General features: G+C 37.5%; 2 protein-coding genes across 4 annotated transcripts in view; one reads left to right on the forward strand and one right to left on the reverse strand.

Moving 5' to 3' along the window:
• The window catches only part of LOC134527840 (uncharacterized), a 374,694-nt gene extending 370,773 nt beyond the window's left edge, over nt 1–3,921 (reverse strand). Inside the window, exon 1 of the mRNA XM_063360789.1 lies at nt 1,887–3,921. Coding sequence (XP_063216859.1) covers nt 1,887–2,170 — 284 coding nt within the window. The 5' untranslated portion in view covers nt 2,171–3,921. The remainder of the gene's footprint in view (nt 1–1,886) is intronic.
• LOC134527841 (S-phase kinase-associated protein 2) overlaps nt 1–24,542 on the forward strand; it is a 111,582-nt gene that overhangs the window by 19,075 nt on the left and 67,965 nt on the right. For all 3 annotated transcript variants that reach the window (XM_063360790.1, XM_063360791.1, XM_063360792.1), the window contains exon 4: nt 11,552–11,781. In XM_063360790.1, coding sequence (XP_063216860.1) covers nt 11,552–11,781 — 230 coding nt within the window. The remainder of the gene's footprint in view (nt 1–11,551; nt 11,782–24,542) is intronic.

The following is a 24,542-nucleotide window of genomic DNA, read 5'->3' on the forward strand; positions in this document are numbered from 1 at the left end:
AAACATGATTACAATAGAATAGTGATTTTTTTTCAGTTTACTTATGTATTGCTTTCCTTAAAACAACACAAAAAAAAAACTTCAGACAGAGGTTCAAAGAGTGACAAATCAATCTTTAACATATAACACAACACAATTATATAACACAGAATTTTCAACAGGTTATACATAACAAAAAGATTTCATTGTAGTTTCATGTTCATTAATCTTTCAAAAATATGCAAAATATTCCCCATGAGTTAAATCACTTGTTTATATATAAATTCAAAAAACTGTTTCTTAAATATTGCAATATTAATTCCTTGTCAAAAAGCCAAAAATTTGAAAACATCTCTCTTACTACAAAGTGTCAACAACTATTCACAGACGGTTATCTCCCTCTCATCAGTGCAAAATACAAATAACTTTGAAACTGGTTTCTCTACAAGCTTCAAGCAGACACCCCCTGGTCAACGAAGAATCCTCAATAACAACAAAAAACTCCGAACAACTTACTTAAACTCCAGGAATTACGTCTCCATGACTACCTCAACGACGATGAATAAACACAAAAACTTCAACATCTTCAAAAACTTACACCTCGGCAGAATCCTCGACGACGACAACAAATCTTCAACTCCAGGAATTACGTCTCCATGACCACCTTAACGACGATAAAACTTCCAATCTCAACGACGACGACGACAAATAACCTCTAAACAAATTATTTCCTTTAAAATCCTTTAAAAACCAGTTACCATAATTCTCTGCTGCTTATGGAAAAACTCCTCAAATCCCATGGAACAACTACTTTGACCCCCAAATCCACCAATATCTCCACTCTTCATATCTGCACTAATAAAAACTTGACAACACTATCACTTCAAAACTGTTGACACAAAATTTTCCTATATTTCATTCAAAAGAAACAACTTCTAAAATTTTAAGACTCTTACAATACCATTATCATTAACTTCAACCACTGGATAACCCTTATTTCAAAATCAGAACTAGACTGTTCAAACTTGATAATTCATGAACTACAACTTCTAATCTAGATGCATCAACTTCCTACAACACTCTTATTCCTAGCCCCTAAAATGCAGTTCTGTACTTGCTGGTAAAAATGGTGTACAATATGGGAAATAAATCTTTCAAAAATATGCAAAATGTTCACTATCGTTCACTAGTCCAACATGATAAAATTCTTGATCACCTTACTTTGTTTACAAAATCAACATAAACATACTTTAAACATTGCACAGCTGATTGTTCATAATAATGTTTCATTGAATTATTCTAAAAAAATACATACACAACTGGCAAATATATAATTTTTTTTTTGTTTTTTTTTTTATTCCTTCTTCTTATGTATTGTCCATTGCAATACAACACCATCCACATCCAATTTAGTGATAAACAATTCTACCTGTTGCTTATCTGAGCCACTAAAATAGCTAACTACTTTCTCACATTTGGTGACAAATTGTATCGGAGTGACCCCTCGATCATCTCCAAAAAATTTAATCACTGTCCCTTCAAAAGTGTACACTTCATCTACAGTCAATACTGAACCTCTAATATTACCCTGTCCATCCCCTCTAATCTTACTCAACTTTTCCTCCATTTTTTGTAAACATTCTCTACCCACATCATACCTAAAATCCTCCAACCGGCCACCCTCCTTTGAACTTTCGGTAAACGTCCTTTCAAATTTCCCTTTAACTTCCTGGACCACTTTCAACTGTAAATCTGTGACATCATCTTGATTTTCGACAATTCTGTTTTGTACACCCTCACTATGTTGTACCAACTCAGAATTTTTTTTACTATACTCCTGAACTGTTTTATCGGTTTGTATCAAATTTTCCTGAACTGGGCCTACTATTCCTTCACATGTTTTTAACCTAGACTGTGCCTCCTCCATCTGCACTTCACAATTATTTACTTTGCAGACACAGGAAGATATTCGTTCATTAAGATCATTCTTAAGTGCATTAAATCGGCTCTCAACTGTATTTGTTAGTTCTTGTCTTACTTGTATAATTTCTTGTGTAAGTTCCTGTTTAGTGGCATCTAATTTTTGTTCCATTATATACCTGAATTCAGTCTGACCTTGTGACATGTTATGCATCTCTTGTGACATGTTATCCATCATTATCATTAATTTTTCTAACATTTGATTAGACATACCTGACCCCCCATAACCTCTACTGGACTACCATTTGCAGGCTGTTCCATGTTTTCCGACTGCTCCTGCACTAATTCAATATTCAAATTAGGATCGGACATTCCTGAAGTTTCAGGAAAACCCGCAAGGTCATCCTGACTGTCTGTACTCATTTTTCTTTTGGTTTTACTATTATAAATGACCAGAAAACGTAAACAACCTTATAAAAACACATTTAAAAAAAAACTTTAAACAATGATAATCACAAATGCAAAATTTAGACCATAAGAATGTAAGTTTCTGTCCCATTTAGACTTGCTGTTTCCGGCGATTCATCCCTCGTTGTCCCGCGAAGTACCGAGATGATCTATGTTGCTGGAATCGTGTCCCATGATGTTCTGCGAAGCGCTGTTCTACGATGTTCTAAAATGTAGTTCTCGTCGCATTCCTTTCCCACGATGTCCCGCGCTGTTAAACGGTGAATGCTGGCTTCTCACGCTCGTTTTCATTTGTTGATGTTTACAAGTATAACGCGAAGATCACACGATCCACACACGAATCACTCGTTCACAAGTTATAATTTTGCCGATGTTCTAAAAGGTTTTGCCACAGTTAATTTAGTCATGATTGGCTTTTACTTGATAAGTTTTTACTGTTTTTCCGAATGTTTACTTTTTTATCATCAGGCAGTGTCTAAATTCGTGCCCCGCGGCTGGGCAGCCATGTTGTTACGTTGTATGTTTTTGCCCGGCTAAGCACACATAGAAACGTAACAAAACAAAGACAAACAATGTTCCTGAGGAATTTTTCATTACTATGGTTCTACGTTATTTGGAAATAAAAGAGTTTATTAAATTATCTTTGTTTATTTCTTTAAAAAAAAATGTTTTTTTTTCTCATTGTTCCATGGCCTCAATACACAATTTTACAAATGAATTTAATTAGAAAAACTTCGTTACTTGTACAGTTTTTGTCTTTTCTTATACAAATTTTAACGATATCTTTGAATTTTGATAGGATGAGGTCCAAATACATACCACAGCACCATACATATTGCCGTTGATGGTCGAGGAGTCTTGTCACTCGCCGATGAAAAAAAAAAAAAAAAAAAAAAAACTTAGTAATGTCCCTTGGTTAATTACCTAACTCAAGGTACCGTTGATCGCGGACCGAAATCACACGAAGTCGGGCCGATGCCGACGCCTAGGGCCTAAATTTCTAGTTACATAGTCCGAAAAAAAAAATGAACTTAGGTTAAAAAACTACGGCGTGGCCCCAGCCCCTAGGCGTTAAATTGTCCCTTAATAATTTTTCATTTGTCTGGCGACTTGCCGACGACGCGACCGAGTTCGGCGACGATCGAGCAACAAGTGACTTGGTCGACGAGATTACCTTCCCTTGTAAAGGTGAAAACAAGGGAGGCAACCCCGTGGGCCAACTGACCAATCAGCGTACATAATTCCAAAACATGACCATATAAGGAAATTCGTACGGGCACATCACTTGACGCCAGGGCTTGCCCTGATTGGCTGGCTAGTGGTAGCCTCCAGAGACCCTTCCAGACGGTCGCTATAGCTGTGCGTACAACGTGACGCGTAAATCCCAAACAATGCATTTACAAAGTGAAAAATAGCTTTCTGGCGCCAGAGTGTCGCGCCTGTCCGCTCTTCCTTCTGTACCTTCCAGACTATTCTCAAAATATTACACTAGCAATATCCAATAGAATATAAAATTACCCAAAAAATTCAAATACAATGTTAAAAATTTAGTAAACAAAGATGAAATTCATATAAAAACTTTTGTTTAAAAATGATGTCCTGTAAAATTATAATCTATACTGCTTTAATTACTGACATTAATTATCAAATGTCAACATTAATTATTATGAACTAGAGTTAACCCTCAAATTAATAATTAAGTATCTCAAGGAAATAAGTATTTTAAGGCTTTCCATGAAATTTAACCAAAGTAATTAATAACAATTCTTAACATATCTGAACTGTTCTCTATATCAACAAAAAAAAAAAATATCCTTCACCTCAAACTTATTCTTAATATTCTTATGACCTATTTTGCAATGCTACAAACATTCTTAAGCCCCAATGAAGATTAACTGAGGGGCACATATGCTCAAACTTGGTATAACACAAGTTGTTTGTAGCATTTTATTTCAGGTACTTTCTATATAGCTTATAATCTATTTGTAGAATATTTAATGACAAAGTCATCATTACTTAAACCAATACTGAAATGTTTTCAGTGTCTTCAGCCTAACAAGAGAGTGTTAGACCAGAGTTCACTTGATATTGTTACCATCAGCAACTCTTCCATTGAACATAAATACAAACCTGCTTTTTGATGAGTGGAAGTTATTGCAGTCAGAACCAGATAAAGACATAATTGACAAGTGTGATGTAAGAATTGACAAATACTGGTATCATTTCGCGACATTAAAAAATGCTTTAGGGTCTCCAAAGTATCCAACAGTTTCAACTGTAGTCGAGCTGCATTGGCAGTATCACATGGAAATTCAGATGTAGAGAGAGGGTTTTCAACTTCAGTGAGAATTTTAACAGAAGACAGGTCTTTGTTGTCAGAACACACTCTCAATGCTGTGTTAATTGTAAAGTCAGCTTTAAAAATATATGACAACAAGCCACATTTGGTACCTGTGATAAGAGAGCTCCTGAATCTTGCAAGGTGTACTCATCATAAATATTGTGCTTATTTAGGGCCGGTTTTATGACCCCCGGCTAAAGTTCCGGCTAAAATTTAACCTCAGCCTAGCTCTTATTTCGGTTTTATGACTCCCTGTTAACGTCTACCTTCCAGTTAAAGTCCCGGCTAACCTAGCGGGTGGATGAACCGGCCGCTAGCTGCTTAACTGGAGGCTAAGCAACAGAAAATAAAATGGCGATGTATCAGGCGAGGTTAGTTGTTGATAGTGATGATGACTGTTTGAGGAATTCTATTGAATATTTGCAGGATGCGATGGAATAATTTATTACTAAATATAAAATGCTTCGCCGTATTCGTCAAAGTTTTATAAAAAATTACATGACATGAAAGTGTAGTCACACTTTTCTTTTCTCGTTGAGTAGTGCATTATTATTTGACTTTAATTGATCACAAAGTACATAAATGTATGCAATGTATAGGCCTATAAACTTAAATGTTCCTGCTTAAGAATATGTGTAAATAAGTGAATTTTAAAATTGCAAAACGAGGGTTATAATTACCTATAAAATGTGTGTTTTCGTGGAAGTTGTATCTGTGAATTTTTATTCGTAATACAGTGGACATATGCCGGGAATGAAATGCACTTCATACGACTTCAGACGTGGTTCTAATTCAATGAATACAATTGAATGTGAAAATAAATGTTACCCAATTATCCCTTCCCTATCTTACAAACCTTTAGGTACTTATTATCTACCTGCCACGCAAGTGCAAAACGAAAACAGCACTGGAATTATTCTGTTTCCCGTCCCCAAGTTTATCCCTTGATCCTTTCGGCATGACCCTTTATATGTTGGTCTTGTTTTACATTATACTTGCTGTTTTAATTTAGAATGTTAAAAAATCCTGTACATAACACAAAATACCTTAACATCTCACGATGCAAACAAATTATGTCAGGTCTTGTAAAAATGTATTTCTTTCGTATACATTTTACAATCATAATTATTTCCCCAGTGAATATGTCTAGGATCTCTCGACCTACTAAATTAAAACAGCAAGCATCCTATACCACAAACTAATTCCATCAGAATCGGATTAATTTAGATACGTGATACGAAACTATTAGTACAAAAATGAAACCTACACCAGTGAAATGAAAATCGACAAGTATTTTCCCAAAACAGGGTCTATATTATTTGATTATGAAATAAATTTATGAAAGAAATAAGTGTTCTCTAGCAAAAATGTCATCCCTATTTACTTGTTTGTATAGAATTACTTCGTTAGTTTTGGCTTAATATGTAACCTAACAAAATCATGAGTTTCAATACAAGAGTAAAGTTGAAAACACACAGTTTTGAATCGTAAATTGTAATTTTATGGTTTAATACAAAGCAGGTTTGGCGTCAAAGTAGTTTTTGGTTAATTTAATTATATCTGTTGCAAGATAAAGTTCGCGGCATATTTCTTTACTGCAGCTGTAAACATTCCGAATCACAATACAAACAAACAGCTAACTAACATTCTACCAGAAAAAAAAACTGTCTTGCAACAAAAGTTTCAAAATTCTGGTTTATTTCATTACCAACACACCCAATAGTACACCACACGCTTCGTCAGGTTCCGGTTAGCCAACCGCAGGCTAAGTATGGGTCATAATACACCCCTCGTTAGTTAACCGGAGTCTAGCCTAACCGGAAGGCTAGCTAACCTGATGATTTAGCCGGAGGTCATGATATCGGCCCTTAGAGGAGCAGAAAGCAAAAAAAGGATTGGAAGCAAAAAAACTGGAAGAAGAACAGAGAAAAAAGGTTGAAGATGAGCAGCATACTATAATGTTGGAGGAAAAAAAGATGTATATTTTCCAAGCTGAAGAGAAGTTGAAAGATTTGAGAAATAAAAATGAGAAAAAAAGGAAAACTGCTGAAAGGTTATTTTCAGAAGCTAATAAAAGACTTAAAGAGGCACTTAAGTCAAATGATATTGCTGCTTTAAAAGAAGAAGCAAGTCTTGCGCAGGCAATGATTGAAGGGGTTATGAAAGTCCAGAATAAAAGTTATGGTGGAAAGGGAATGGTATGAGCAAAATATATAATGTTTTTTCCCCTAAATTAATTTATAATCAAAAACAGAATTTATTTGCATTACTTGTTAGTAATATTTGACAAAATGTTTCTTAAATATTTTCTAACACTGAAGATTGCAAGACTTTAAAAGAAAAATAAGAAATTGATTTTTCTTACCGCAAAACTTCAAGGTAAATTCAACTATAAAGTATAATATTATGGAATGACATACACACATTGTATTTTTGCTCATTGGGGAGAAGGGTGACCATTCTTTTAATGACGGTATTGAACACATAATCTATTGTGGTTTTGGTTGTAGCAGAACAGGGACTCAAGTTTTATATACTGGATTACTTGGTATGCTGAGTTAATACTGTGTTATTTGTTGTACTCGACCATAAAATTGTATGAACAATTCTAGAAATGTTAAGATTTCCGCAAAATTTCAGTCCCTAAAAAGACCCTAAAAGGTCCCTTTTCTTATTCTGTCAGTCCCTAAAACACCCTATTTTTGGAGGTCCAGCTGGATGGCAACCCTGCTGTTGCTCATCCGAACCACTAAAATAGCTAACTACTTTCTCACATTTGGTTACAAATTGTATCGGAGTGACCCCCTTGGTCATCACCAAACAATTTAGGCACTGTCCCTCCAAAAGTGTTCACTTCATCTACAGTCAAAATTGAACCTCCAATGCTACCCTGTCCATTCCCTCTAATCTTACTCAGCCCTTCCTCGATTTCCTGTAAACATTCTCTACCCACATCATACCTAAAATTCTCCAACTGGCCACACACCTTTGAACTTTCTGTAAATGTCCCTTCAACATTAGCTTCAAAATTCCCCTTAACTTCCTGAACCACTTTTAACTGTAAATCTGTCACATCATCTTGATTTTCGGCAATTTTGTTTTGTACACCCTCACTATGTTGTACCAACTCAGAAATTTTTTTACTATGCTCCTGAACTGTTTTACCTGTTTGTATCAAATTTTCCTGAACTGGGCCCACTATTCCTTCACATGTGTTTAATCTAGACTGTACCTCCTCCATCTGCACTTCACAATTATTTACTTTGCCGATACAAGATGAGATCTGTTTATTAAGATCATTCCTAAGTACATCAAATCAGCTCTCAAATGTATTAATTAATTTTTGTTCAGTGGCATCTAATTTTTGTTCCATTATATGTCTGAATTCAATCTGACCTTGTGACATTATATGTCTGAATTCAATCTGACCTTGTGACATTATATGTCTAAATTCAATCTGACCTTGTGACATGTTTTGCATCATTGTCATTAATTTTTCGAACATTTGAAGAGATATATCTAACCCCCCCATAACCTCTACTGGACTACCATTTTCTGATTGTTCCATGTTTTCTGACCGTTCCTGTACCAATTCAATATTCAAATTCGGGTCGGAAATTCCTGAAGTTTCAGGAAAACCCGTCAGGTCATCCTGACTGCCTGTACTCATTTTATTTTTACTATTATAAAAAACGTAAACAACCCTTTAAAAACACAGAAAAAAAAATTGAAATAATTGAAGGCTTCCATGAGCTTCATAGGAAAGTGTCAGCAGGTGAAGTACTTTCACGAGAACCTTCAACCGCGTGTAGCACAATCCTTAAAATTATATAAAATAAATTGAGCTGAGTAAACAGTGTTCAAAAGGGTAATCCAATTAATAATTGCCAAGGATAGATGCAAAGGTTAAATCAGCAAGTATTTAAATTAACACATTTTGTTTTAATCGTGGGCAAAAGCCTCATATAAATCCTCATACAATTACACCAACCTTTTACATATAAATTTATACTGATTAATAAGCAAAGGGATACAAAGACAATTATATAAAATTAAGTAATTATCCCCTAGAACAAGAGCACTAGTACAATCGTCACGGCAAAATACGTGAACGTATTTTCAATATTACAAATACTTTAGTATTTACTTTAGACAGTTAGTATTGGATAGTATTGGATAATAAAGAATAATTTCTTGTTAAATTAACGTCAACAAGTGACAACCCTTAATCATCACAGCGACCGAGAATGACGTTAGCACAGACAAATGCCTCGTTAGACATTTCAAGACCCGTAAACGTTAATGCAGGCGACCGCGGCCTAACCTACACTAGGCAGTTTGAAACTTAATTGAAATGCATGACATCAAGAGAAAACCCACAATATGTAACAATTTAACACTACGTGATTACATACATTACGTAAAAGCGAAAGACAAGCCCTAAACACGAGTAACGACATGACGGGGAGAAACGTCAGACAAAATTCAAGTAGCGATGCAAGCAATTAATAAAAAAATACGAAAAGGGTAAAAATGCCAAATAGAATTTCAAAGGTGACGGCTGAATAAACAATTTAGAATGCCTTAAGAGTTTAGCTGTTACCAGTTACATTACTGTAAGGGTCACCACCTTACAAACACTTACATGAAGTCTCCCCGCTGTCACACTCTCTACATTTAACTATCTGACCTACATACTCAGTGCGATACCAGCACCGACTGGCTATCACAACCTATCTACATGAGTTGCTAACGAACAAGAAGAGCCTTCAAGGCAATACACGCAGTTTTAAGTAAAACAGAAGGCGCAACGCGCATGCGCAGACACCTCAAGAGGGGAAGTCAAGCACAGCACTAGACGCAGGGAGGGGGAAAACGAGGAAGGGAAGGAGCGCCAAAGCCCGCGGCGCGGCGCGAAGTTCAAACACAGTGCACCGACCACTTCACAATAACAATTATAAATACAACAACTTAGACCATAAGAATGTAAGTTTTTGTCCCATTTAGACTTGCTGTTTCCGGCGATTCATCCCTCGTTGTCCCACGAAGTACCGAGATGATTTATGTTGCTGGAATCGTGTCTCACAATGTTCTGCGAAGTGCTGTTCTACGATGTTCTACAATGTAGTTCTCGTTGCATTCCTTTCCCACGGCGTCCCGCGCTGTTATAGGGTGAATGCTGGCTTCTCACGTTCGTCTTCGTCTGTCGATGTCTACAAGTACGACGCGGAGATCACACGATCCACACACGAATCACTCGTTCACAAGTTAAAATTTTGCCGATGTTCCAAAAGGTATTACCACAGTTAATTTAGACATGATTGGCTTTTACTTGATAAGTTTTTACTGTTTTTCCGAATGTTTATTTAATCATCAGGTAGTGTCTAAATTCGTGCCCCACGTTGGGCGCCATGTTGTTACGTTGTATGTTTTGCCCGGCTAAGCACACAGAGAAACGTAACAAAACAAAGACAAACAATGTTCCTTAGGGATTTTTCATTACGATGGTTCTACGTTATTTGGAAATAAAAGAGTTTATTAAAATATCTTTGTTTTTTTCTTTAAAAAAATGTTTTTTCTCATCGTTACATAGCCTCAGTACACAATTTTACAAATGAATTTAGTTAGAAAAATTTGTTACTTGCACAGTTTTTTGTCTTTTCTTATACCAATTTTTATGATGTCCAAATACATACCACAGCACCGTACATCTTGCCGTTGATGGTCGAGGAGTCTTGTCACTCGCCAAAAAAAAAAAAATATTTTAGTAATGTCCCTTGGTTATTTACATAACTCAAGGTACCGTCGATCGCGGACCGAAATCACACGAAGTCGGGCCGATGCCGACGCCTAGGGCCTAAATTTCTAGTTAAACAGTCCGAAAAAAAATGAACTTAGGTTGAAAAAATACGGCCTGGCCCCAGCCCCTATGCGTTAAATTGTCCCTTAGTTAATTCTCATATTGTGTCGTGACTTGCCGACGACGCAACCAACTTCGGCGACGATCGAGCAACAAGTGACTTGTTCGACGAGATTACCTTCCCTTGTAAAAGCGAAAACAAGGGAGGCAACCACGTGGGCCAACTGACCAATCAGCACACATAATTCCTAAACATGACCATATAAGGAAATTCGTACGGGCACATCACTTGACGCCAGAACTCGCCCTGATTGGCTGGCTATTGGTAGCCTCTAGAGAACTTACCAGACGGTTGCTACAGCTGTGCGTACAACGTGATGCGTAAATCCCAAACACGCATTTACAAAGTGAAAAATAACTTTCTGGCGCCGGAGTGTCGCGCCTGTCCGCTCTTCCTTCTGTACCTTCCAGACTATTCTCGAAATATTACACTAACAATATCCAATAGAATTTAAAATTACCCAAAAAATTCAAATACAATGTTCAAAATTTAGTAAACAAAGTTGAAATTCATACCATATTAAAAACTTTTGTTTAAAAATGATGTCCTGTAAAATTATAATCTATACTGCTTTAAACAAAACAATTACTGACATTAATTATGAAATATCAAAATTAATTATTATGAACTGGAGTTAACCCTCAAATTAATAATTAAGTATCTCAAGGAAATAAGTATTTTAAGACTTTCCATGAAATTTAACCAAAGTAATTAATAACAATTCTTAACAGATCTGAACAATCCTTATCTACATATTAAATAATTATTATCTTTCATATCAAAGTTATTCTTAATCAATATTCTTATGACCCAACAAAATATATGTATATAACAAATCCTCATTGTGTAATGCTACACCGTCTCATGACCTGACTCCTCGATTGTTCGCTGATGGACGGTGGCTGGTGTTCTGTGGTTGCAGGAGGGGACTGCTTCTCCTGCCTGTCGGATGAGCTGGTGCTGATGGTGTTCAAGCACCTACCCAAGCGTGCTCTGGTGCGGTGTGCGCTGGTGTGCCGGCGCTGGCGGCGAGTGGCCTATGACGAGACGCTGTGGGCACGTCTGGACCTGGGGCTGCGCACCGTGCGGCCGGGCAGCTTGTCCCATGTGTTGTCGCGTGGGGTTACCACACTGCGTCTCGCCCAGGCAGAGGTGCGTGTCCCGGACTATCTCACCACTTGCTTATCTTTTTTTACTCTTACAACTGCAACTAGGTGGAAATGTAACAAATTGCAGAAAAAGTATTGGCTATGCTTGTGGTGTTTATCTGTCTTAAAGTACAGTAGATCCAATTTTTTTACATATTTCAAGGGACCCGAAAAAATGTATGTAAATTCAGGAATATGTAAAAAGTGGGAAATGCTAAAATTTTTTCAAATTACAGTGAAACCTCTTTAATACAAACCTGAAGGGACCTAAAATTTTGCAGTTTGTATTAACGTGGTTTGTATTAACAGGTGCATATGCTCACATTAATAATAATCGACAAAATCAAGTATTGATTTTTTACTCGAAAATTAGTCAAAAAGAGATTTAAAGAGGCTTGAAAAATTCATTGATTTTTTTCTGCACTTTTTTAGTTGCATAAATGTCCTTTACTGCACTGCAAAGTTTGTCGAAGGAAGACAAGACATCAGTGTCTACATCACTAGCAGCCAGAACATTTTCCAAGACAATTAATGCTGAAGAAGCTTCATTTCTGCTTGGAAGTTCGTGAACGTCGTCATCCACATCATCACTCTCTTCTTCTTCTCCATCTTCACATACAACTGGAACAACTTTGTCCAGCTCACTTTCACATTCATTCAGTGGTGCAGCTTTTGTATACACATTATCATCAACATGAACATAATCTTTGAAGTTGCCAGAAGCACCATGTTGCTGAAGTTCTTCCCAGCCTTCCACTAGGTCTGAACTTTCATCTTCGGGACTTTCATCTGTTTTGCCAAACCCACTTTTGGCAAAACAGTTTTGGATTGTTGCTGTTGATACACTGTTCCAAGCCATTGAAATGTTCCTCATTGCATCCAACACATTCCACCTTGGCTGAGAAGACTTCTGTAGCTCAAGCTGCCTAATGAGGTACTTCACTAGACGTGTCCTGTAGAACCTCTTGACTGTGGCAATGATGCCCTGGTCCAGTGGTTGCATGAAGCTGGTTGTATACATCAGTGTGACATTATTCAGCTGTAGCCCATGAGCTGTATGTGCTGCACAACGATCTAACAATAGAAGAACATTTCTGTTCAGAGTTGCCATCTTCCTGTCAAACTGGATTAGCCACGACTGGAACAATTTACTCGTTACCCCTGCATTTTCATTTGCTTCATAATCACAGGGCAGTCGAGCAGTATCAATACCCTTGAAACATCTAGGTTTCATTGACTTTGAAATTACTAAAGGTTTCAGCTTTGTGCTACCATCCTGGTTGCAGCACAACAAAACAGTGATTTGTGCCTTGCTATGTTTGCCACCATGACAAGAATCTCCTCTGAAGGCCCATGTCTTGTTTGGAAGCAAGTTATAAAAAATTCCGGTTTCGTCCATGTTAAAAATGTCGCGTGGCGCATATTTATTCAAAACTGGCTGCACAGAACCTAGCCAATCAAGTGCAGCATCTTTGTCCACAGCTGCACTCTCTCCACAAACAGCTTTATAAACCAAATTATTTCGCTCCTTGAATCGCTGCAACCATCCATTACTGCACTTAGTCATCAATTTTCAGTGTCAGTGCAAAATAATCTGCCTTTTGTTGGATCATTGGCCCGGACATGGGTATGTTACCATCCCGCATCTGATGAAACCACTCCAGTAGCTTATCTTCCAGTTCCTTGTGTTGAGGACCACGCATACGTTTTTTTCCCTTTGTACAACTACTACTCGCGCACGCTGCTTCTAATTTTTCTCTCTTGCTCACTGTCGTCGAGAGAGTCGACAACGGTATGTTGAAGGCTTTCGCGATTTCCGTTTTAGACTTACCGCTATTGTCGATGCTACTTAAAATTTCCATTTTTGCTGACAAAGATAACTCGTTCCGTTTACGCTTCGCCATTTTACAGCACGCTGGTTAGTTCAACAAAATTAAACAGATAAAAAAAAGTGTCAGAGTGACCAACCCAACATCATGCACCATGAGTCCCGTATGACAGCATGTTCACCTCGGGGGATGCGGTATTCAGTTGGAACAGCAGCAGCTAACGCGAGCAGTTCATTGGTGTAAAGGGAGCCATGTTCTTGGAACAGCCCATGCGGCGTGTGGTTACGGTTTTGTATTGTAACTCTCAGGTTATTGTGGGCTTCTACTTGTTTGTATTCTGTTTTTAAAATGCGTAAAATTCTTTAAATGGGAAATTTATCTTTCAAATAAATATTTTTCTAATCAAGGTATTAATTTCAATAAAAGCAATTTCCTTTAAATAGCCGCGTTCATTCTAGTGCGTTTTCTACAGTTTGTAGCACTGCACTATTTTCCGTTGTCTATGAAAAATATGGTTGTTAACAAAACAAGACGTGGTCGTAAAATGTTTGCTGTTCGAAGTAGACCATTCACCGTACAAATTATTTGCCGTTAACAGAATTATAGTGAAGCTGCGTGCACGTGATTAAAGTGTGCGATTCTTGTTCTAAAATTTCATTCGGTTTATCCGATAATAAAACAATACTACACTATGTGAGCGGACGTGAGGTTACTTCGTAATTAGGGGTGTGCGGGAATAGGTTTTTGTACTGCGGGAAATTTTCGGGAAAAATAAATTATTTCCGCGGGAAACGGGACGGGATTGGGAAAATTAAAAAAAAAAAAAGCAAATTTTTAATTCTAATATGAGATGGCCATTTAAACGTTTCTTGCAAAGTTAGTTGTTTTTTTGCTGCTATTTTGTCTGCTTCACTTGCCCTTTTTTCAGCGGCGACTTCATATTTTTTAGCATCCTCAAATTCTTTTTTTATAGAGGGATGTTTATTGAGATGTCTTAGTAATCCAGACGTGCTACCATGCTCGCATCTCAAAAAATTTTCACACGAGACACACTTTGCCAGGGATTTATTGTCTAGACGTTCAAAATACTTCCAAACACTTTAAGGTTTACAAGTAACAAGTTGATCGGTTGCGACCTCCATTATTTGTAGGCTGCTAGTGTTTTTTAATATACAACGGCATCGAAAATAGGAACAGATACTTTGCACAAGCCTTAATAAAGTAACGTCAGCCGACAAAGCCCGCCAAACTAAACATTAAACAACTATTTTTTTCTCCCAAAGCAAAATCATAGATGTTTAGATACTCGTGAGCAGTGGTGTAAAACTACGTGATTTCATATTTTTCAAAGTGCCAATACAGTTCTCTACATTGCCACTGCTATCAAGTAATGAGAACGGTTACGCTTCGTTATGTAACGCGTCTAGTATTTCTTTTATCTTTGGCGAAAAGGTTGGATTGCGCATGTGTTTTGTTTGTGTCTAAGGACACACAGTGGTTTTAGGTTAAGTATTCGATGGTGACGGCAATAACGTTATATAACTGACTATTCACGTATCTTGCAAATTTGTACTCTTGAAGAAATATATTTATGAATGCATACAATATTTAAGGTACTCCATGTACGTTTTTTATATACCAATTAGACATGTGTAAACGATTATCATAATTCACTGCACACCACAGCTGTCGCTATGATCGGCATACGTTTAAAAGATGTTTTGCGTTTAAATAGTACAGAAACTCTTCAAAAATGTACGATTCCATAAAAAATATTGTTGTAAAAACAGTTTGAATTGATAGAAAACATTTTCACATGATTAGTAAACATTTGTAAATTTTTAAACAATTTGCCGAAAAATTCGGGAGTAATAAAATTCCCGCCCGGCATTTTGGGAAGCCTATTTTCCCGACTTTTTTTCCGAAGCGTCGGGATCCCGCACACCCCTATTCGTAATACATAATAACTAGGGATGGGGCGAATCCTGATTTCCTCGAATCCGAATCCTAACTCGAATCCCTGACTGGAATTGCCGAATCTCGAACCCAAACCTGAATCTTTTAATAGATGATGTCCACATATCTAATGTAAGTGAGATGTATTCTGCTTGCACTAAAAGTCCCTTGACTTTATCACATGTAGATTGGTACATTTCTGGTATAAGTGTATATAAAGACAACAATTTTTTCTTGAGAAATTTCAGTTTTAGTACGGATTAGTGGTTAGGATTTTTTCTATAAATAAGCTAGAGGTCTGCGAGCCTAAGAAATTTATTTCGAGGCGAGCTCGAGCTTTTGTGGTACAGTTACACTTTTGGGAAATTATTTTTATCTTAAACTTAATATCATGTTTGAATAAAGTATTAAAATGAAGTGGGCTTATTAATTTTGGGTAACTTTTTACAGAGTGTGTTTACATTTTGCACTGCTAGAAAAAAAATAACATTTTTTTTCATTGAATCTTACCTGTTTCCATTGGTTCATTAGTAACTGATATCATCCAACTAACATAACCAAGTACAGTAAACTCTCGCAAATCCGTGGGTGTCGGGGATTTATGACCTTCGGATTTTTGAAAACTTCGGATTTTTGAAAAATTTTCATTAAAATACAAAAAAAAATTCTAAAAGATAAGATGGTAGTCAATGAACATGTAATACTACCACAGGACGTCATAATAAACAAGACACTTGAGAAGTTAACAGAATGGTACGTAAGCAATACCAGTATAGTCCATTCATAGTAAATGAAGCACCCGAGAAATTTTTTTTTCTGAAAATTTACAGCCTGGCCTGATTAAATTTAACACACCCATTTGTTCAAGTTGGTAGTAAAATGTGTAAAAAGTAATTTAAAGTCATCTTAAATTAAATTAATGGCACCCGAAGTCGCACTTTGATGTGAAAGAGCTAGGCGTAGCAATGTGGCGTGCGCTGAAACGGGAAGCCCCTTGATAAGGGGAAGTTAATTTAGGAGGGGCGGGAGAGAGAAGCGATACGTAGCTGGCAAGAGACTCAAGGCCACTCCCTCACAGACACACGGCCAGTCCAGTTAAACTAAAGAGAAACGGGAGAAATAAAAAAAAAATCATTAGTTAATTGTACACTAGAACCATCAAAAAATCTGAAATTTTGGCACAAAACAAAAATAATCGGGGAAAAAATGGTAAAACTCACAATAAAAGCTTATACAAAGCTATTATGTATTTAACATGCAGCATATATTTTGTGTTGGTTTATAGTGCACTTACTAATGTTCGTATAAGAAGAGAAAAAAAATTGGACAGTCCGTTTAAAAACACGGCAGCAGTAGCTTGTGCGACGTAAGTGGGAGTGCGAGAATCTCGTCTAGACAGGCTGGCGGCTGCAAAGGCAGCGGATGCATGACGTCATACGGCTTACCTCTCCCTCCCAGACAACAAACCATCTCTCTCCCTCTCTCCAGCCCTCTAGCCATTTTCTGCGTGTGAAACTGTCAACATCCTTCCTCCCCTACTCCACACTGCATGCGACGAAAGCCAGGTTGTATAGTCCATTCCCGGTAAAATGAACATTTTTTTAAGGCCCCCCACGGCAGCCATTTACCGTTAATTTTTTGATACAATTTGTTTGTTAGTTACAGAACATTATTTCTGCTGGAAAATCTCTGAAACTTCAAAATTTCTTTAATGGAAAAATTTAGCAGGGCGGTTAGAGTATTTATTTTTACCGCAAATGAACTATACTCACCTTCCCTCCGGCCAGCATTCCCGGCGTGTGACGCATGACTACTACAGTCGTGTGCCGCGCACAGCTAGGAAACTTGTCACTGGCAACATGTTTCACACACTGACACACGGTGCCCAGAGCTTCAGGAAAACCTACGCGATTTCCAACCTACTCTAAATATCCGACTGGAGTCTGTTTACGAAAAGCATTTAAGAATTTGCTAATGCCCAACTGTTTTTTTTTTATATCAGATTAAGAGGAGTTAAAATGGCTAAAAGGCATGGTTTTGAAGTTTTAGGTGTAAAAAAACCGTTAAAAAATTTCTTGAAAGCACCAGAGGAAAAGGCATTACACCTTTATCTTTATTTTCCCGCCATATAATGTTACGGTCACCGCTCAAATTTCACAGTTATCTGACGGGAACGAGATGACTGCGCGCCAGTTCAGAGCCTTTTACCGCGCTATAAATATCAGTGAGCGTCGCTCTTATCATCCCGCTTCACTAACACACATGCTGACCTGACGGCGCCCTTAAACTTTAAAACTGATAAGAGAAGGCACGTAGAAATGCAAGTCAAGAAATTCTTCTAGCTTATCAACCAGGCCCCTGGCATGTCTTGACTATCAAGCTTCTGTTGCTATTCACAGTTCACAACTGGAAGATGTGACTATTCACGCAATCGTACAAATAACAGTTTGTATAAGGCGGGCAGGTTTAAATAACGTGGTATCCTGTAACGTAGGTACATTAGATAATCTTTAATGTTTGCTTTGCGACAGACGGTAGACGAGCGCTACGAAGGGAGGGGGAAGACATGCTGCGGGCAGGCGAGTGAGTGAGCTGTCTGTCACCCGTCTGCGTGGCGCCGGCGGCCGGATGGCGAGGCGGGTCAGCGTACATTCCATGTTTACACGCTGTTGTCGGAGGTTTTCTTTTTGTTAAGTTAATAGTAATAATATTTAATGGTATTTTATTTTTATGGCCAAATACACACGAACAATACTATAAACATTTAATACAAAGAGTTAACCAATCTTTTTTCTTTTGTTGGGGGACGGGGGGGTCAAAATGGCCAACCCCCGATTTTCTGAAGCCCTTAAGTAGTATAAACCGCACACACATACAAGTTTTGGATTCAAAACATACAAATTGTCAAATCTCTTTTTTCATAAACAATGTACATATGTATAACTGCACCCAAAGCGTTATTTTAATTATTGATTTTCGCACACACATGAACAGTCCCAGAAGTTGAAGCAGATGACTGACTCTGATTCTGTGTTTCTTGCATCACCATGTGCGCTCGAATGTCGGACTGTCTAATGGCCTGTCTTCTTTTGTGAAGAAAAGTGGAATGCAGGATATGGCACTGCATTACTTCTGATATTGAAAAACAGTTTTTCTTGCTCTCAGAAAACTTTATAACAGTGTCCCATGCAGCTGCAGCCTCATTCCAAGTGACGTCTGTGTTATCACTACATTCATCACTTTCATCCCCACTACTTTCAGGTTCGTTGGAGGGGTTTTTCATCGCATCTATTATCTCTTCTGTTGTAAGTGACATGGCAACAGGAATGTCTTTGTCGACCTGTAGCCACCCATTTAGGTCTGTCATGGACAGTGTGTTTAAGGGATTTGCCTTGCCAGCACATTCAACCATTTGTACAATTTCCGTGTATGTGTTGTCTGTGTGCCCTGACACGTCTCCACCTCCGAACCCTAGGAAGTCTTCCTCGTTGTCCTCTTCGTCTGTCACATCTAAGACTGTTGTTGTAGGCCATATTTTCCGCCAAGCTTTGTGTAGTGTTTCATTTTTCACAGTACTCCATGCACAAGATACATTAAAAATAGTATCTTTTAAGTTGTATTTCTTTTGAAATTCAATTATTTTGCCATCATAGTTTGTCAACTGCCTCATGAAATTACGTCTGTAGAGCATTTTCAGATTTTGAATGACACCCTGATCCATAGGCTGAATCAAGCTTGTCACATTTGGGGGCAGGAACATTGCCGATATGTTGCCTTTCTTAAGTTCTTGTGCAAGTGGATGAGCACGGCAATTGTCCAACAATAACACGACCTTGCTATCTTCTGGCAGTCCTTTCTCTCTCAAGTTTTCCTTTACACTCGGCACGAAAACATTATTGAACCAAGCAAGAAAAATTTCAGCAGTCATCCAAGCATTACTTTGAGCTCTGTAATCAACAGGCAAGTGAGTGACGTTTTTTAAACACCTTGGCTTTGCATACTTTCCGATGACTGTGAGTTTTACTCTGTGTGTACCTGCCGCATTTGCGCATACGAGTACTGTCACACGTTCTTTATTTTGCTTGAATCCAGGCGCGGAAGTTTCGTTACCGCCAGCTAATGTTGTTTTTGGCAGACATTTCCACAGCAGACCACTTTCGTCCGCATTGTACACTTGCTCGGAGGTTAGGCAGTTTTCACTTACTAGCTTCGCAAAACTGGTACGAAATTCTTTCGCAGCATCTTCATCAGCCGACTTCTGCTCGCCAGACACATCCAACTTCCTAATTTCGTGCCGATCCTTGAATCTAGTTAGCCAGCCCTCTGAAAATGTACACGGTTCGGTGAGCTTCATTTTTTCGTAGAACTCTTTCCCTTTTTCTATCAACATAGGTCCTGATAAGGCAGCACCTTCCGATCGTTTTAAAGAAAACCACTTGTACAATGCACTGTCCAAGTCCTGCAGTTTAGCTGTGTGGAGTGTTTTGCGATTATCAAAACCTTTTTCCGACTCGCTGTTTAACATAAACATTTTAAGCTTAGCACTACTTTTTTTAATATCGTAAACCGTAGTCTCGCCGATGCCATATTCATCCCTGATTACAGCCACCTTTACACCACGTTCCAACTTTTTGCAAATTTCCACCTTTTGTTTTAATGTTAACGTCACGTGCTTCCTTTTCACAGGCGCTATTTTTGCTACACTGAAAGGAAGAGGCTGGGCGCCGCACCGATTGTTTAGTCACGTTGACCTTGAAAGTGCTGGGCTAGTACCGTTAGATAGCTGCCACTCTGGCAGCGCAGTGCAGCGCAGCACAAATACAGAAGCAGCAGCTATGCGCGGCCAAGCAGCAGCTATGCGCGGCCATGCAGCACTGAGAATAGTGATACATACATCTAAACAGTAACGATCATGTCACTTCGGAAATACCCCGGATTTCTGAGAACTTCGGATTCTCGGGCCACGGACTGGCGAGAGTTTACTGTATATGTTTGTGTAAATGTAACATATCTTTGGAAAAATTTCACCCTTGTCAATTTTTCTGGAGTCCTTACTGAGCTTCAACAAACTTAGCAACAAAAATCATGTTGTTTGAAAAGTACATTCACATTGTTTCAACATTTCCACTTTTCAGCACAATAATTCTGAGAGAGATTGTCACAAGAGTATTAAATTCTATTCTTTAATCTATCATTCAGAACAATAATTTGTTCTGCATGTTCAGGAGTTAAATTAGCTCTACGATTGGAGATAGTGTTTCCAGCAAAAGAGAAGCGTCTCTCGCTGGCAACCTGCTTGGCTGGAATGCTTTAGTAAAATTGCTTAACCTCAAAATTAGTGTCATAAATATCTGTAACTGGTCATTAAAGTTTAATCAATTGAAAGTTATAAAAATAAAAACATTTTACTTCATTCAATTTACACTTGCAAAAAAAACATACACACAATAAACCTACATGGAAATTAAAGTCTTTTTCAATATCCTGAAGTCTGAAATATGTTTACTCATGTCATTAAATGTAGAGCTGTATTGAAGAAGCCGATTTTGCCAATATTTAGTTGAATCGGCATTTCTGCCGACTTCCGATACAGTACGCTCGTTAATTTTCGGCCGATATTACTGAAAAACGAAAGAGACTGCCATAACCTAAAAATCCACGAGTACCATTTTCACTTTTCGTAGTAGTACTGCATTCTTTCAGATCGCATTATTTCTTAGCAACATTTGCCAACCGTATTTATCAAAGTTTAACATTTTTTTTTTTTTTAACAATGTTCTTTAATTTAATATGTCATAAATAAATAATACATTACTATCACGGTAAATATACATCTCAGTTGTTACGGTAACTATAGTGCAAATATGGTAGCTATCATGCTTCTGTAGTAATTATGGTATTCTACAAAGAATCTTTAGTTCTTTTTATGGTAATTATCTTAAAATAACTATTGGGTTTGTACTGTAGTTATGGTACATCATCCATATTTATTCGTATGTTGTTGTTCATTTGTCTTTTCTTCATATTTACGTGTGCCATTATTTGAGACAAGTTTCAGAAAAAATTTTAACGGACATTATATCACACATTTAATGGCGTAAATGACGAGACCTCGAGCGATTTAAACGCTTTATACGGAAAAACCTACCATGCGGGACCTCGTAAGCGAGTTTTACTGTATTTTTTTCCCGTAAATAGTAAAAACCGAATCCTTTGACGAATCCTATATCAGACCCGCCGAACCTTCGAATCCCTAGGATTCTGCGGATATTGGATTCGGTCGCCCCATCCCTAATAATAACAAATATTTCGTATTAACCGTATTGATTGCCATTAAATATGCTATCCCAGTCTGAAGGGGAATTAAAAGTGTTCGAATAAACTCGAACTTTGAAATAACCGGTATTTTATTAACGAGGTTTCACTGTAATATTTAACCGTTATAAATACCATTATAAGCAGATAGTATGCACTAAACAAAGTCAAATGTTACATATTCTCAAGTTTTACACAATAATGAGCACTTCATTATCTCAGACAGTAAAACAAAAACAACCTTAACAGCACTTTAAACAAAATTGTTAATAAAAATTGTTACTATACAATAATTACCTTCAATATCACACTTAGTCAAATACAATCAATATTACTTAAAGCTTTTTGAAGAAGTTTGAAATGTGCGATTGTTTTGAACGGAGTCTGCAAAAGTGCTCAATGTCCATCTCAAGTTTGTGCAGGGTCGGAATAAGGTCTTCAGCATTACTGAAACTAGACACAAATTTTTTTATGGTACACACCGCCTGAATTGCTTCTGCCTGCGTTGGAATAGGTTCTTCACCATCTTCGTCTTCTTCGCTGTCTTGACAGTCAACAGAAGCATTTTCTGTCAGATGGTTATCAACGATGTCATTTAAGTCTTCAATTTCTGTTGTTACAACATCACTGTCTACTTCTACAAAGTCACTAAATGACACACCAGCTTGCAGTTTTGCCACTTCTTCATCAAGTTGATCATTACTGGATAACTCTTCAACAGCAGTCACTCCAGAAGAAAAGAATCCAGCTTTCTTGATACAGTTAGCTATAGTTTCTGGCTGTACCTTGTTCCACGAATAAGCAATGTTATGAAGTGCATCAAGAACATTGAACTTCAAGTTGGTGGGGTCTTTTCCAGATTCCAGCATGCACAGAGCTTTCTGCACCAATCTTTTCCTGTAGTTTACCTTGAACACATGAATAATGCCCAAGTCTAAAGGCTGCAGGTGGCTGGTGCAGTTAGCAGGAAAAAGGACCAACTTTACGTTCCTCAGCTCTATGTGATGTGGATGTGCTGGACACTGGTCAATAAAAAGGACAATTTTACGGTTTTGGCTTCCCATTTTCGCATCCAGTGCATGTAGCTGAGACTCAAAAATGCTACTAGTCATCCAAGCCTTCAAGTTTGATGAATACTTCGTGGGCAATGTTTTTATGTTCCTAAAACATCTGGGATTCTTACTTTTACCAATTACAAATGGTGGCAGCTTTTCACTGCCATCAGCATTTGTCGCAAGAAGAACGTTCAGTCGTAATTTACTGTTTTTTCCTCCATGGCAGCGTTCTTTAAAACTGAGTGTTTTGCTTGGCATCACACCATAGAAAAGTCCAGTTTCGTCTGCATTAAATACATCCTTTGGTGAGTAGTCCAAGAAATGATGACGTAACTGCTCAGTTTTCCAGGTTTCAACAGTTTGAGTGTTCACACTTTACTTTCGCCACAGATTGTACTGAACACAACATTATTTCTTTCTTTGAATCTGCAAATCCAGCCGTTAGATGCAGTGAAATATTTGATTCCTGACCTATCAGCTATTTGCCGTGCTTCCTCAGGAAGTAAAACACTACTGACGGGAATGTTTGCAGATCGTGCTTCAGTAAACCACTTTATCAAACTCTCTTCCAGCTTTTTGTAAGTTGATGTCCGTACATACTTTCGCTTAATCGCGGTCCCTGCCCCACATTTAACAGAATTTTCTTCCACTGTCTTGCGGTTTCTCAAAATCGTGTTCAGTGTTTAACACGAAATCTTAACCCTTTTACTGCTATTGACGAGGGTAGGAGCTCACTATGGTGTTGCTAAGTTGTGTCTGTAGGTGTTGCACCCTCTGTGCTGAACTAATTTTTTATGAAATCATAAAATTGAGATCCTTCTGTTTGATCGCACTGGCAAAGTTAACATTTTATTTCATATATATAATTTTTATTTTTGGAATTTTATTATTTTCAATGACTTTTTTAAATTTATTTAAATTTTTTAATTTTCAATTTTTTTTATTTTAATTTTTTTATTTTAATAATATTTTATTTTCTTATGTTATCTTTTATATAGGGATATATGTACATAAAATAAACCATAAATCTTAAAAATTTTGCTTTTGTTTGGTATATCTCAAATCAAGGCACAATACATAGTGAAGCATCACAGGTCTTGCAGCAGTAGCGAGTTTCCTTACGTTTCTTGTTCTTTGTGCATACTATACATTTCCTTGTTGGATTTTCCTCAGACGTCATCTATAATACTGTTGGGAAATGTCTTCCGACTAGTCTGGTTGGATGTTCTTTGTTTGATCGCCTGCCTCTTTGAACAGTTTTGCTCCCTTTTGAATGTTTTTCAAGAATTTCTCTTATGAGAGCAAGCTGAAATTGGGTTATTGGTACAGTTTTCCCTGTCACCGTTTTGTACAGAATAGTAAAAATACGATCCTCTTCAAAGAAACAAAAACATGATCAACTGGTAACAAACAACTTTGAATAACTAGTGGGCCTTCAGTTTACTCGTGAACAAGTCAAAACAGTGTGAGTTTCGTTATTTCTGCGACCAAACAGGGTATACACAATAACCAATAAGGTGTGAAAATATTTCCCGAGCTCGAAAAATACTAGGTAATGATGCAAGCGCTATCTATATTTGAAAAAAAAAAATAACTCTCCGAGTTATAAA

Source organism: Bacillus rossius, chromosome 1, assembly GCF_032445375.1.
Source record: "Bacillus rossius redtenbacheri isolate Brsri chromosome 1, Brsri_v3, whole genome shotgun sequence".
Lineage (NCBI taxonomy): Eukaryota > Metazoa > Arthropoda > Insecta > Phasmatodea > Bacillidae > Bacillus > Bacillus rossius.